Source organism: Meriones unguiculatus, chromosome 3 (assembly GCF_030254825.1).
Source record: "Meriones unguiculatus strain TT.TT164.6M chromosome 3, Bangor_MerUng_6.1, whole genome shotgun sequence".
Lineage (NCBI taxonomy): Eukaryota > Metazoa > Chordata > Mammalia > Rodentia > Muridae > Meriones > Meriones unguiculatus.
Window position 1 is genome coordinate 177,857,205 of NC_083351.1, and position 15,766 is coordinate 177,872,970.

The 15,766-nt window shown below is 54.4% G+C and overlaps 1 protein-coding gene across 1 annotated transcript in view; it reads right to left on the reverse strand.

The window, feature by feature from the left end:
- Tgfbr3 (transforming growth factor beta receptor 3) overlaps window positions 1–15,766 on the reverse strand; it is a 123,241-nt gene that overhangs the window by 35,541 nt on the left and 71,934 nt on the right. Inside the window, exons 5-7 of the mRNA XM_021637895.2 lie at window positions 6,101–6,284; window positions 4,365–4,533; window positions 2,684–2,831 (exon numbers count right to left, since the gene is read on the reverse strand). Of these exons, the coding sequence (XP_021493570.2) occupies window positions 2,684–2,831; window positions 4,365–4,533; window positions 6,101–6,284 (501 nt within the window). The remainder of the gene's footprint in view (window positions 1–2,683; window positions 2,832–4,364; window positions 4,534–6,100; window positions 6,285–15,766) is intronic.

Here is a 15,766-nt window from a genome sequence, read left to right on the forward strand (position 1 = left end):
CCACGGGAGTGACTGTGCACAGGGCCAGGGCCGAGCCAGCGTGCACTTCAGGACTGCTGATCCTGTTGCACAGCCCTGATCTCATCTCCCTGACCGCTCTCGCTGCACACTGCCCATGCCGTGCCTCTAGCAAACTCAGGCACGGCCAGGCATGTGTCACGTGTGTGTCACACGTGCCTCAGGTCATCCTGTCAAGTTCCTGGGAACTTGGGTGGCTGTCCTCCCTGTGACAAACGCTTCAAGCACTAGTGGAAGGAAGGTGTGACTTTTTACAACAGGCTTGTGCGAGAACGTTACACGGATTTTCTTGGTGTACCTCTAATACAGGAGCCGGGGTCCGCCGTTCCTCTGCTGGCGTCAGAGAAGCCGAGACCCACAGAGCGGGTGACACACACAGCTGAGAACTCTCCATGTACCCTGTGCTTTAAAGAGCCACACCCACCGGGAGCCACACCCACCAGGAGCCACATGCCTGTAATCCTAGCACTCAGGAGGCCGAGGCAGGGGCATTTTGGTGAGTTCGAGGCCAGACTAGTCAGCAGAGTTTTAGGACAGCCAGGGCTACACAGGAAACCTTGTGTCGAAAAACCAGAAGAGAGAGACCCCCCAAGCCCTTAACACACTTGCTGAGTGAATGCAAGGACTCCACAAAGCCCGCACTTTGAAGGGGAGCACTGTCACGCCGCGCCCGTTTCGCACTCACACGGTGGGTGCTCAGTTGGCATGCCCCCCACGAACGGGGAGCAGAAGCGGAACGGCTCTAGCCCTGGGTGGCCGATCAGCATCCTCCTCTGTTCTCACGTGGCATGATGACTGTCCCAGGAAGGCAAACCCCCACCAGCCACACGAGCCCGTCCCCGCCGCCAGGGAAAGCCGTGGGGCAGCGCGGTGCCCCTCACGTGCACCCTCTGCTGGGGGAGGGAGCCCCAGGTCGACAGCCTGAGACCGGCGGGGAGACAGAGGACCTAAGTGTTCAGCAACGCTGTCCTGTGTTGTCCAAGCCTGGCCCAGCCAACGAGGAGTGTGAACGGTCCTCGTCTTTGTGAGGGACACGGGCCTGCAGAGTGAAGCCGGGGCTGCTGGGCTGCAGGCACACGCCCGTGGGTCGGCAGCAGCCTCGCTCGCGCCAGGGCCGGGAGCACACCACGGCCCTGGCAAGGCATTAAGCCTACCGCATGTTTCTGCCCTTCACAGCATGGTTCCCTTTCCTGTTTTTGTGGCTTGTGTGCCAGGCAGCAAGGGCGGCAGGCACTCCAGGTCGCCACCGCCCCTCACGCCTGCCAGGCCAGGGGAAGGCCAGCCAGACATCTGCGGCCTTGGAAAATCATGGCAAGGCTCCGAAGCCAACACCAGCCTTGCTCCTCACCACCACAGGTGACAGGCTATTTGCACTGTTCCAGAGGAAGCCAGTGGCGCACTGAGGCAGGGGGATCTCTGTGAGTTCCAGGCCAGCCTGGTCCACAAAGTGAGTGCAGGACAGCCAGGGCTACACAGAGAATCCCTGTCTCAAAAAAACCAAAATAATAATAATAATAATAATAATAATAATAATAATACCCATAGGAACAAGGAAGAATTATCTTTGAATTTAGCTGTGTCCCTGGCTTTATCTGCTTTTCTGGCGAGCTCACCTATGTGGATGCACTTGTAAGGAACTATTGGTTTTGCCTGCTGATCACACAGAGGGAGCCGTGCGCGCACAGGACACAGAATCAACACAGCCACACCCAGCCTCACCTAAAATACCGAAGTCTAAAATTCACCTCAGCTGTCGTCTCTACACGAGTCTCAGAAAAGCTTCATCTCACCAGACTTTAACACTCAGCTTTTCAACAATAGCACTGCCTCAGCACGAGGCCAGCCAGGGCCCCACGCTCTGCACAGCAATGTTTCGGGGAGAAGCTGGGGCAAACCATGGTCACTTTTGGAAGGACCACGTGTGGTGTGTGTGTGCATGTGTGCAGGGCGTGCACGGGCGAGCCTGGAAGCCATGGGTCGGCCTCAGGTGTTTTCCTCCCCCCGTGTCTGCCTAACTACTTGAGGTCCTCACTGCAGCCAGAGCGCACCATCTCGGCTGGGTGGACGGAGGGCAGGGGAGCACACGGGGCTCTTCTCCCGGCTTACACAGCTTGCAGGGTGAGGTCATTCACCACCGAGCAATCCCCCAGAGCTGACAGTCACTCCCCTCTCCTGTCAGGCTTCTGCTCCCAGATGTTGGGTGCAAGCAAAGATTCATGCAAACAGTACACATTTATCTCAACCGGGAGGAATATGACCCGGCTGGGCTCTACCTGGTGTTCCTTCCCCCCTAAGACGCTGAGATCCGGGCTGTGACACTAGCCTCCAAGGGACACTCACATGTAAGGAAAGGAGCCTTTGCTCACTGCTTCATACGGGACTAGAACACACTAACTCATTCTAAACTTCATGACAACGTAGCTGGAACTCGGGAGCATGGGACCTGTCGAGGCCACGATCTTCCAGTGGAACCACACTCAACCCCCCCATCTGCCATGCTCCCGGGCCGGGTTTAGCCACTGCACTGACCAAGTACAGTGTGCAAAGTGAGAGCTGACGAGAGCTTAGCAGGTTCAAGGAGGCAGAGCCTCTGCAAACACACCACAGAGAACCACAGTTCAAATCATTGCCATTAACGGGACCAAGAACTGTGCAACCGACTTACAATCACTTTCAGGTTTCCCTTGACGTCAAAAGACTTGATGACCCAGTTGACGGGCTTTTTGCACTTGAGGATCAGGACCAGGTTCTTGACCACCTCAGGGTTGTCTCGAGCAGGCCGGATGTCAATGATTATGTCCACCTGGAAAGCGCTGTGTGCGTGAAAAGCAAGGGCAGAGTCAAGACCCAGCGCCGGAAGGTCACCACCGCCCCCAATCCTCGCCTTTCCAGCGTCTGGCCAGTTGATTAAAAAGCTGGCGCGGACCCCAGGCCAGTGACATGTGCGAAGCACACTGCTTTGCACACACAACAGAATGTTTACATAACAGCAGGAGGGCAGGCCTGATGCTAATTAGCCAGTTTTCTCCTGGGGGGGGGGGGGAACGGCTGCGCCACACAGCACGGCTGAAGGGGCCTGACACACCCGGGAAGTCCCCTTCTGAGGCGAATTGTCTGGTTTCAGGCCTTCGGCCTCCCTTGTGCGGCTTCTAAGCCCCTGCACGCCAAAGCCTTCAAGCCTGCCGTGGGCGGCCGATGGCCGAGAGCTCAGAGACAGGACGGCACACGCACTAGGAAACTTCAGAACAAGTCAGAGGCCAAAGGCCTCTTGTGTAAGAGCTGACTGAGGCACAGCAGTGCTTAACTAACACCTGACCTGACCACCACAGACTTCTGGAGGCACAGTTATTAAGAAAACTAGTGGTCAAGCAAGCAATTAATACAAAGTTGATGAGCACACACAGACGGCTAAGAATTCAGCATGAAAGGGAAGGCTTCCCTCTAAGTGCTCGTAGCCTTCGTCGGGTGGGGATTTGAGGGAGGCCTGTCCTGGTTTCACTTGTGAAGCTCAGGAACCCAGGCGAAGGTCTGCACATCAGGCCCCTCCCCCCATTCCTTCTGAAGTTTCCAGAGTTCTATGCAGGTGCAGAACAGACCCATGCCCAAATTGATCTGTAGGCTAGTCAAATTTGAAATTGAAAACTTTGCTATACTTTTCATTAAAAAACAAAACAAAACAAAAAACCTCTCTACAAAAAAAAAATCTGTAAAGTTCCACTGGTCAGAATTAAAAATCTTTCTTTTTTTTTTCTTTTACAAAACAACAATAACAAAAACCCTAGTTCTTTTCAATAGGGAGAACCAAACTTCCAGGCCAGGACAGAAGCTGAGAGAGAGACTAAGAGCACAACCCGGGCATTTGATGGACCCTTGGTGTGTACCATTGAGATGAACTCCTCTACCACCAATCCCCTTTGCCCCACCACACACCGGTCGGGGGGTGAGAGTTCTGCACGCGTGACTAAGGCGGGAATGGTGATGATAAATAAGGCTGCCTCACCACTTTGGCACTTCCAGCAGGTGTGACTTCAGTCAAAGGGGACCACAGGGACTGAGAGGGCAAACATCTTCGAAATTACGTCCAGCTTAGAAATCACAGACGGCCTCCAGAACCCTTCTGGTACACATGCCCTCACAGCCAGCTGCGCACAGACAGAGCCCAAGCCTGGGCCTGCCTCCTCTCCCGAAGCTTCTGGGGCCCACACCTGAAGCTCGGCTGGCCCCCTCTCTCCCTGAGGTGGGCTGCCCCCCTCGGAGCAGGGAGGGTAGACCTTTAATTTCATTTCTTCTGTTTACAGCACACACACACACACACACACACACGCACGCGCTCCGCTCGTGCTCACCTGTAAGGGTTCGAGTTGGGGGTGAGTAGCTCAATGATGTGCACTTCCTTCTCCTGGGGCCAGCTGGACAGGACACAGCCCTCCGCGGCTTTGGGTTGGAGGTACTCGGCCAGGTAATTGAGCGAAAGAAAATTCTTCCCTATGTTGCACGTGGGAGGGAACATTTGATCTAGAATGAAGGCACACAGACAGGGCACACGGTCAGACCCCCGGGCTAACGGAGCCAGACCGGAAGGAGCAGGGTCATGAGGAACCAAGGGCACGCAGGGCACAGAAACCACGAGCCCAAAGCGGAGGCCGCAAGTCTGTGAGCGGCTCGCCTCCCTCGAGAAAGGCCCAGGGCTGCCCCTCCAGCGCGGCACAGGTGCTGTGGCTCACGCTCCTCTCTGTCTATCTCCAGACAAGCTCAGTCACCCCCGTGGTATCCACCTGTGCCTAGACCATGGCCCTCCTCTGGGCTGCGGGCTCAGGACCGCCATCTGTCTTATTTCCCAGGAGCACATCGACACTGAATCTATTTTCGACCCTACAGGCTTCTCCTTGGGAACATGCAGCTTCAGTACACGGCCATAGGTTCTCTGGCCCGCACATCTCCTTCCCGTCTTTACAAGTAACGACGGGCTAAGGCGTGCTCACCGCCTCACCTGGGGATAGATGTGCAGTCCCGAAATCCTGGAGACACGCCCCCAATGACACATGCTGTTACACAGCACTGCTGATGGCATTTCCATCCTGTGGCTTAAATGTCTAAGCAGAGCCTGAGGGGGGGGGGGTTGGCACAGTGACAGTGGACACTGGAGCCCAGGAAGGCCTGGGTGAAGGCAGATTTCCAGAAAGGAAAGTAGCCAGACCTGGCACATTACTGAAAGTACAATGGGATGCTGGGGTTCACATCTGCACAGAAGACCCGCCTGAAAATTCGGGGTGAGTTGTCAAGGTCCCAAGGCTGGGTTGACACCGACCTCTCCTCCTCAGCCTTGCATGACCTGTTTCCTGGTCTGCAGCTCCAACCACTGCAGCCCCCAGCACCACTGTGGGACAGACGGTACCGCGGTGGCCAATATGGCCCCACTTGATTGCTTCAAGAGAGCGTTGGCTCAAGTGTCCTGCATTCTTTTCTACAACCCTCCTCCAAGGAAACAGCCCACAGCTTCGCAGTTCGGGCTGCTGAGCAGCCTCATGGACAGCTAAGGGGTTTTCCAGATGTGCGGATGAGGAATCCATACTTTGCAGCTGCAGCCCGAAGCTGCCTCCCCCAGCTTACACGATGGAAGGTGATATTGGGACGGAGGGCTGAGATCTGAGAACCAGGAGGTGTGTGTATGGGCTGGAAGACTCCTGAGGCCAGGCCCCTCCTGGGACTGTGGACTGCAGAACCCAGGTGTGTGCAGCGTGGCCTTCTTGACTGCACAAATCTGGGGAATCTGAGACAGGCAGGTTGGTGCGTGAGCCTCTAAGAAAGGTTTCACTACTGCAAAGCTGCCGTTGCTAAAGGTTCCCAGCCCAGATGCCCTGTCCGCTGAGCACGTCACTTCCCTGTGTCTCAGCCTCTCAGCCCCGTTTCTGCAGAGGAGGGGAAGCAGGGCAGGGACAGAGCGGTCCTCGCGGCCTCTTTCAGGACTCTGCCAGGTCCAGCTCTCTGCACTCCTGCCGCCCCTGCCACTGACCTGCTGGGCTCAGGCAGGCGAACCACCAATGCTTCTAAATCCGTCGGCCCAGAAGCCCGAGAGACGTACCTTCCCCCACTTTAATGTAGATGTTTCTTGCTATCTTGAGTTCAGTGAATGAAGTCACTGCTCCATATTCCTTCCGGGCCCAGTGTAACAGATGCTCGTTTCCTTGAGGGAAATTCCTCTCTTCTGTTTGCGCTGTCAAGGAGAAGTTTCCTGAGGGAAACTGGACCACGGAGCCCTCTGACACCTGGAGCAAACAGAACCCACAGTTAACATGCCATAGTAACCCGGAGCCAAACCAGAAGCAGAGGAAGCCCTGGCCAGGTTTAAACAGCCTGCCTGACTCGTCTCTGCCCTGCGATGTGCAGACGTGACAGAGCCAAGCTATCCAGGAGCGGACCCAGGCCAGCTTAGGCCCACTTCTCCCGGATAAGCCCAGGCCGAATGTCCCCTTGGGCCGTGAACGGGCACTAACAGCAGAGTCATCTTTGATACTCTCCACAGCTTCCATTAAAGGCCAACGGGCCAAGCACCAGCACCTTCATCTGCAGTGATGCCATGTCTGCCTCTCCCCACACGCATGGGCGTATGTGCCAGGTCTATAGACTCAACTGGACATTTAGGGACGTCACAGCACCTCTCTCAAGGCAGACGGGCTTCGAGTTTTTGGCCATGTCCTTTCCTAAACAGTATTCTTTGTACTGCATGCATTCTAGACTGGATGCCACTCCTAACCCAGGGATAAGATCAAGTCTACAGCAGGGGTGTAGTTTGTACGCAAACACTATGCCACGTTACGAGCTACATGAACATCTATGGATTTTGGCACAGGTAGGTGGCCCTGGAACCAATGCCATTTGAGTCAATTGTACACAAGTGCCAATACCGTAATATTGCATGTCACACAGGAAGTGTTGGCAAGTGTGCAAATGGACTTCAGGGTCAGGGCAAGTAATCTCATGGTCTGATGAGTAACTGAACGTGGCTTCCACAGCTGTCACATCTTCCAAACAGAGTCACTGCAACAGGGTACAGCAAGACCCCTTTCCTGAGCATGCACAGAGTGGCCAGAGGTGCCCAATCATCCACGGGGTTTCTCATTTCAGACCTCCCGGCAGTAGAAGGACATACGTAACAGCTCACTTAGTTAACTCAAAATCCCCACAGGCTGTGAGGTCAACAGGATGCCAAGCAGATCCCAAGAAAACCTGCAAGAAGGTCCACGCACGTGCCACGTTGCTGGGCCGTGTTCAGACCACCTCTGGCCTTGCACAGAACGGTGAAGAGGAGACCGCTGCTGCGGTGTGGATGGCTGACAGAGGGGCTACAGGCTAGTATTTATATGATTCATGTTTATCTGTGTCAATGTGAAAACCCAAAATGTAGGTGACAGGGCTCATAAGCATCAAAACTATAAACGTCCTATGTGAAGCTCCATTTGCACTATTTATTCTTAACAAAAATCCAGTCACTAATTAAGAGGCACTGGGTAGCCACGCATCAACAACGAACCCCAAACCAAAAGGCGGGACAAAGGCAGGGGCTCCCGTGGTTCCCCCATTTACGGCTGAGCTTTCACTCTTCGCACGAGTTAATACCTGCCCCTCCACTGCGACTCGAACTAACATTTCCTAGGCACTATTTCACACTCTCTCATCCTCACATGCATTTATACACACAGCCTTTGTTTGTGTTTGAGGCTGCTCTCGCAATGCATGAGCCTGGCTCTGAACTCCCGAGCGTCCTGCTTTAGCCTCCCAAGGGCCACAATCACAGCCACGCGCCGCCGTGCCTGCACACGCGTACTTCCAATGCTGATTCTTCCCCTGCCCCTGTCTTAATCACAGCGGAGGCAGGATGTGCCTGAAGAGTTGACAGCCTCCACAGCGGGCCCAGCCGGCCCGGCGGGCTCTGGGTGCCTCGGGTCTCCTTAGGAAATGCCTCGCTGCATGCTTCCTGGTGTGGAAGGCACACACCCGCCGGGGGCACCTTGCAGATGCCTCCATGCCGGGACCCTTAGCCAGGGATGAGTCTATCCCCCGGGGGGACACTTGGCAGTGTCTGTGGAGAAATAATCTTGACTGCATGGCAGAAGGAGAGGTTGACACCAGTTCCCACCCTGGCCAGAGCCTCTCCCTGCCATGCTACAGTGTCCGGAACTGTCCAGAACTGTCCGAAACGGCGCTGAGGCCCACCCTGAGCACCTCTGCTGCAGACACCAAAAGTGCACGCCAGGAAGGTTGTGGAGAAGTGTCCTCACTACCCAAACGCCCTCAGCATCACCCCCTCATCGCCCCTCTTATGATATATGTCAGGGTTAGCTTTTTGTTGTTGTTTCAGTGTTTATTTGTATGTGCATGTGTGTTTGGGGGTATGTGTGCTGAGGTCAGAGGACACCTGGAGGGTTGCCAGGCTTGGCGGTAAGCTCCTTATCTCAGTTCTTACAGACCCCGGAAGGCTTTCCATCAGCGCTGGCTCAGGAGGCCCGGTTGTGATCTTTAGTAGCCTGGGTCAAAACTGGGTCACTACCGGTCACTGAGTGCCCGCCACTGCATGCCAGGCACCACCACATGCCTTCTGTGTGGCCATGGCGACTTCTAAGAGCCTCGCACCGGTTAAGCAAAGCCGGCATGGAAGGCTTAGCTTTGACCTTGTTCTGACTTTGTTCACGTTGAAGATCACCAACCGTCTTCCTGTGTCGCACCAAGCAGGTCTCAGCTGGGGTGCAGCCAGGCATCAACACTGAACCCCCAACCATCGTCTTCAGGCTTCCTGACAGCAGCCCTGCAGTGACATCTTCTTGTACTGAGAAGCACTTACACCTCTGTATTCGGCTCGTCCCCCACGGCCGTATAGAGGGTTCCTGACACACTGCCACTCTGTGCCGGGTGTGAAGGCAGGGTCCCTACACGGTGGCCAGGTCCTTTCTCACATTCTGAGGTTCAGCTCTGCGCTTTATGTACCTTATGCAGAGCAGGCATTTTTCAGCGTGAACAAAGAGATGTGCCTCATGGCACCCTTAGCAGGAACGACAGTGGGAAGGGGCCACTGAGGAGCCATGTGACAGTGAGGCCCACGGGGGCCCTGCTGACCTCTCCCTGATGTACCCCATCAGCCTGCCCCGTGCGGTCTCCTCTCCAGGCCCCCCCAAGGTTCATAATCCTCTCAGAGCTGAGGAATTCAGAGGGCTACGGCCACTCCTCAGGCACATCAGCTGCCTGGGCAGGGAGGGGGTCACTGTGGTCAGCGGGAATGTCCACGTGACCACCCAGCACTGTCCGCTCCACCAGCTCTGTGGCCCACGAAGGCCCTCCCAGCCATGACAGACTCACAGGCGGTACTGTTCAGGGGTGGACCCCCGCAGTCCTCAGGACCAGAAACAAGCATGATTTCCACAGTTGAGAGAGAATCCTAGAGATGCCAGAAGTCTGCCTCAGCACCAGGGCAGGCCGGCATGAGGCTTATGACCGCCGGCCTTCTCACCCCCAGGAGTAACCACTCACTCATGACAGGTCCCTTTTCTTCCTTTCCTTTCATTTCCTTCCCCTTGCTTTTCTTTCACTTCTCCATTCCTTTCCTCCTCCTTCCTTTCTTCTTTTCTTCCTCCCAAAAAGACACTCGTGTGTGTATGTGTGTGTAGGCACATGTGCATGACACACATCTGGAGGTCAGAGGACGGCCTGTGAAAGTCAGTTATCTCCTCCTACCGCGTGGGTCCCAGAAGCCAGCGCTCTTCCATGGCCAGCCATCTCTGCAGCCCTGTCCTCTTTTGAGCCCTAAGATGCGCCTTCAGTTTGCTGCTCTGACTCATGCCTACAAGGTCAGAAAAGTCATTCCTCACTCTTGCTGACACACGCCTTCAGATGGTTGAAGATGTCACAGGACTTCTGTCACATTTCACTCTTCTGGACAGCGTTCTCAGCTTCACACCTAGACACCTCGGTTGCCAGATCTTCACCAGCAGACTGTGAACACGGCACTAGGCAAGATCCAGTTTCTCTGGATGGGCAGGGCTTGATCGAACCCGAGGCCAGAGGTGATGAGGTCTACTTCCTCCCTCAACTGTGGGAGAGGCCGCAGGTCGCAGACTATGATCCTGCAGTTGGTTCCCCTGGCAACAGCCCCCAACTTGAGGCCACCCAGTAGCCCTGTTATCACATGAACACATGCAAGATATCAATATGGGGACACCAAAGGTTTCAGGAGATGTGTGCCAGACATAAAGAGCAGAGACTACTCGTCTATTTTATGATATACCCCAAGAAGTGAATTGGTAAATGTGAGAGTGCTGTTTTAAGAGAATAAAACATTAGGCACAAAGATTTTCTGTTTGGATAAAACAATAGAAGTTTCCTGAGGCTATTCTCTCCACTGCCCACGCTCCACCTCGTTTCAGGGTCCTCACTCTTTTTAATCTTAAAAAAAAAAATACAGTTGCAGTCTCATCCTCACTATTGCCTGGAAAATCTTCCTAAAATGTAGGCACGTGATAATACAGGGCAGCTGAGCATCTTACTATGGCCCAGAGCTGGGGAAGGGGCTGGCCTCCATTTCACACCACTTTCCCACATGCCTGGGTTCACCATACAGAGCTAGTCACAGCTCTCTGCTTCTCTGTCCTCATCCCCTTCTCCCTGCCCTCCTCAGGACCCAGCTGCGCACTTGCACACGCCTCCTCCTGCCCATCCCCACGCCTCTCTGTCTCTGTCTCTCTGTCTCTGTCTCTCTCACACACACACACACACACACACACACACGCTACCTTCCCTTCACAAAGACCTGAGGGACAAGCGATCATTCTGAATTTCTTCAGCTGACAGAGCAGGTGGCACAGGCACGGGTGAATAGGGCTCACGGAGCCCTCCCTGAGGCGACTGACAGGAAGGAGCGGTCACCCCAGTTCGCAGAGCTTCTTGCCGTCCTAGCTCCCCAGAAGTGACCCTCAGCCAGGCCTGAAAGCTAAGGACTTCATTTCTCCAGCTGAAAAGCAATTATCAAAGCACACTTAGCAATTCTGGGTCCCACCCCCAGCGCTGACCCTCCCTCCCGCTTTCTAATTAAACCCAACGCGCTGACATTCCCTGACATGACGGATGTCTTCCTGTGGGAATGTGCAGAACACCAAGCTCCGAGGATCTTGGCTCTCAGCAAGGGTCTGCTGAGGGAAGAATCACCCAGGATTTAACAGTCTACCAGTTCTGGGGAAACTGAGGCACGCCTGAGTCCCTTCCTCTGCAGAATGTTCTTTCCTGCTTGAACTGTGCACAATGTTTGTATTTTAAATTCTGGTTATGCTACCAGAGCTTTTTTAAAAGTGTAGAGCATTGCTCTCTCTGCCAAGGCTGGGAGTTTTATTACAAGAACTTACGGCGAGGCCACGAGAGCCAAGTTTATTATTTTTTCTGGATAAGATTCAATAACCTCATCCAAAAGTACATGAAAAAAAGTGAAGGAGGAGTCTGCCCTTTCAATTCCACACCTGTGTTCAAGCTTTAACTCTTCAGGTCCTACGTGGACTCACACGTGCCTTCAAGTGTGAGTCTCATAGGCCCGAGCCAAGGCCGAGTGAGTCTTCCTGGAAATGAGCTTCTCTGAGTTTGCAGTGATGTCAGCGGGTCAGCTGACCCAGAGGTCCGAAAGCTGCAGCAGTTTCTCCTCAGCTCCTCCCCAAGCCAGTCAGGGAGAAGAGGGCGCTACGCCGTGGGCAGTGCCCCGGCTGCCGACGCCTCCTCTTGTCCTGCGCCCATCCTTGGATTCCACCCAAACCCCCGACCCCAGACCCAGTCAGGCCCCAGCGCGCAGCCGACCACCAGGTCCGTCCCACAGCCCCTGCTTGATGACGGCTCAAACGCTGCCCTCAGAACCCGGCCTTCAGTCGCCTGGACACACAGGCCTTAGAGCTGCCTCCTGGCCAGCAGCTGTGCCCTGGCAGTATCCCCACCTTGGCATACATCCTCTGCTGCACCCAGCGCCTTCTACCGTGGCACAGGACATGCTCATTTACCCTGCCCATTCTGCAGCGCTCCCTCTGCGGCCCGAGTCCAACCCCGTGTCCTATAGGGACACACCCCAGGTCCCGGCACTGGCTCCTGAAATTCAGCCGCTGTCTGTGCCTGCCCCGAGCCCATGCTGAGGGCAGTCCAAGGTCAGGTTGAGGAGTGGAGACATCAGGAGCGCTAGGAACCATCTTCATGCCCATTCTCGCACTAGCCAGTGGGGTAGCCATTGAGCACATACTAACAGCTGAAATGGGGCTAAACGGACCCACATGGAAGATAAAAGACACAGCGGAGTTTAAAGACTTTTTTTTTTTTTTTACAAAAAGTAAAGTACCCTAGAGTTATTTTATAAAACGTTACATGGTCAAGTATGACGTTGGATGAATTAGTGATATTTTATTTACCTATAGTTAGAACGACACATGGTTCATGCTTGACTGTATTGGATAGTCTTCTTCCAATATAACCTCAAGGAAGGGGTGCCTGCACAGGCTGGCCGTGGGCGTTCACCCATTGAGTCTTAGACTCAGGACACACTCAATGGCAAGGAGTCACTCCCAGCCAGTGACTCCCCAAGTGTGATTTTCACACCAGTGTACAACCGGCGGGAGGAGTCAAAATGCAGCTTCCAGGACGGTTGGAGTGGAACCCAGGACTCTAGAGGCTACATCATAACCCTTCCCATCCCTGTCTCTGGTGCACAGCTGAGTAATGCTGGTCTGGCCAGAGACACAAATCTTCTTTACTCATTTGTTTTCTCGGTGCTGGGGACTGAAGCCAGGGACTTTCGAAGCCTAGACTAGCGCTCTGCCTGGCGTTACGTCACCAGGCCTGCAAGTAATCTTTGGTATTGATTTTATTTATTGCAGATTCCTTAATAAATTCAGTGCATTAAATCACAGCTATCTCCCATGTCTCCACGTGTGTGTTTGTTCTGTAAATGTGCAGGGTGTGTGTGTGGGGGGGGAGTTATTACCACAGTGGCATGTGGAGATCAGAAGTTTGGACAAGACTGCTCTGTGACCAAATGAGACTCTCCTCCCTTGGGGAAGGGGTGGGGGAAAGCAGCCACATGGCAGATGGAGCCATTGTCTTGCATGTTTGTTTGTTTTCTTTAAAAGTGGGTCTTGCAAAATAAGAGAAGCCACAGCTCCGCGATGATAAGGCAAAGCCTGCTGAGGCCTCACAGGAAAGGCTCCGTGCTTAAACAGGGTCCGAAAATCGGCCCTGGGTGCCCCCCCCCGCCTCCACAGAAAGGCATCGGGGAGATCATAGAGGATGTTTTGTGTGCAAAGTCCAGCAAAATCAAACCTTTCAGGCCTCAGAAAGCCCTGTCTCCAGTGGGGAGTGAACCCTTAGTCATCTCAGGAGGAACGTGCTCGCCCACTTCCTTCCAAGTCCCGTGACGTGAAATTCAACCTGAGACATGCTTTCTATTAGCATACGTCATGGCTTGATCATTTTGAAAGGGTTTATTCTGAAGAAAGTATAACTTCCATGCCATAAACCTACATTCGTGACTTGCAAAGCTACGTGTTCTCGAGCCATGTCATTGCAGCATTTGCCAACCATGCATTCAGGAAATGCAAATTTATGTAACTACTTTTGTAACTCAAACCAGGTTACTTTCTTGCAACGAAATGACTTAGAATGTACTTGACTATTAATTCTCCTCAAAGCATTCATCATGGCCATCTTGGGATGCTCTTAACGTTTCCTGAACTGTCAGATGATGAGAGAGACCGAGTCCCCTGCATGCTCTTCAGACATGCTCGCACACAGCACGCAGGAAATGCTGGTGCTGCCCTGGACACCAGCAAGGGCACGCCTGGATGTAAGCCAGTGTGAGGCGGTGTGCTGACACCCACAGAAGCAGCACAAGGATTGAGTGGACGTGAGGAAGGGTCGCTACAAGAAGACTCGAAAGCTCTCAGCCGAGGGCTGAGGACCAGGCTAGGCCCAGGGTAATCAAGTGTGGACCCCAGGTTAGCCGGAGACGCACCCGGGCCTTACAGCACAACGCTCTGGGTTTCCGAGTTCACGCTTCCTCACCTTCTAGGCTCCCGTGATAGTAGAAGAGGCTTGCCAGGCACGGCGACTCGGGCCTTCCATCCCAGCATTCGGGAGGCAGGCACAGGTGCATCTCCAAGAATGTGAGGCCAGCCTGATCTATGTAGTGAGTTTCAGGCTAGCCAGGGCTACACAGTGAGACCCTATCCCAAACAGACAAAAACCAACAACAAAGTAGTTACGTGGGCCTAATTTCGAAGTACATTTGCCACCTAAAGGTGGACGGGGATGGGGGGGGGTGTCAGCAGAGGCCTACAGGAGTTGTTCCTGCTGCTGAATCTGTCACTGTTATTTACCCCCAGGCTGGGGCTGCGTACCTCTCACTACGGGCACAAACGGAAGCTGACAGAAGCCAGATAGCCCTTAGGGTCTTAGAATGCTTTTATAGGTTTTCCTCGTCCATGATGGCACAAACCTCTTGCCTCACAGGAAGTGATGGTTTGAAGAAGCAGGAGGACCTATGGAAGCCACAGGGTGGGCATCAGGGCTGAAGAACTGAGTCTCTGTGTGCTAGGGTCAAGCCTCCTCCAGCCCTGGCCCCACACTGACAGCACACTGGGAGGAGAGCCAGTCATGGCCTGGATGTGAATGCTTGCTGGGCAGGTCCTATGCAGTGTCAATCTTTGACAACGCAAGAAAGGAGCTCGGAGCCATCAAATGGAGCTCACACAGCTGAGCAAGGTGTGAGCACAGTTCAAAACCGCCGCCCCCCCCCCCATGTACTCTGTCCACGTGGGATGGTGGGCACTGGGCAGGCCTGGGCAGGCCATCTCCCCTTGCTGAGAAAATCTGCCCCCAGGTCAGCAAAGATCTGCGGGCAGAGAGCAGAAAGGAGGAGCAGGAAGGCCTCTTCTGGCCTTCTGTATTATTTCTTTCTCTGACCCTCCCTACCCTGCTGCCTGAGGAAAAGTGAGAGGAAAGAGAAGGGGAAGGACTGACTGAACAGGCAGGCATGACTTGCGGACACAAACTCTCTGGCTGGAAACCAAGCTAAAGCAGCTAGATCCCCAAGTGCGCAATGACTGAAAGATGGCTGAGGAGAGCCCGGGACGGATGGAGCACGATGGTACAGATGTGCGGCGTGCAGACTCACGATGGCTCGCTCTGGACATCAGCTTGGCTCGGCTGCCGTGGCGGCTCACACTGGCAGCTCAGCAGGGTCTAGACTCACCCACGAGGCAGCCCTCTGGGCATGTGTGTGAGGGATTTCTAGACTGGTGTGTCTGAGGTGAGAGGGCCCCTCTAAGTGTGCACAGCAGCAGTCCGTGGTCTGGGGTCCCGGCAGAGTCAAGGAACGGGAGAGTTGTCGAGCCTCCGTCTCTCTGCTTCCTGACGATGGATGCCTGTGATTGGCTGCCCGTGTCCCTGCCACCACCTTCCCCCGATGGGCTGTCCTTCCAGACTGAACCACAGTAAACCCTTCCTCCATCCTGCTGCTGTGCTCAGGTGTTTTCATACCCAACAAGACACATGACTGTCAGCTACAGGCCCATGAGTGACCGCACACACCTCACGCTGTCAGGAAGGGGTACTGCAGGTGTGACCAAAGCCCAAGAATGACTGACTCTACGGAAGGCCAGTCCTGGGGCTGTGGGACAGCCTGGCCCAGCAGTGGAAAGCCCTCACGGGCCCAGAAGGGGAAGACCCGAGGAAGAAGACA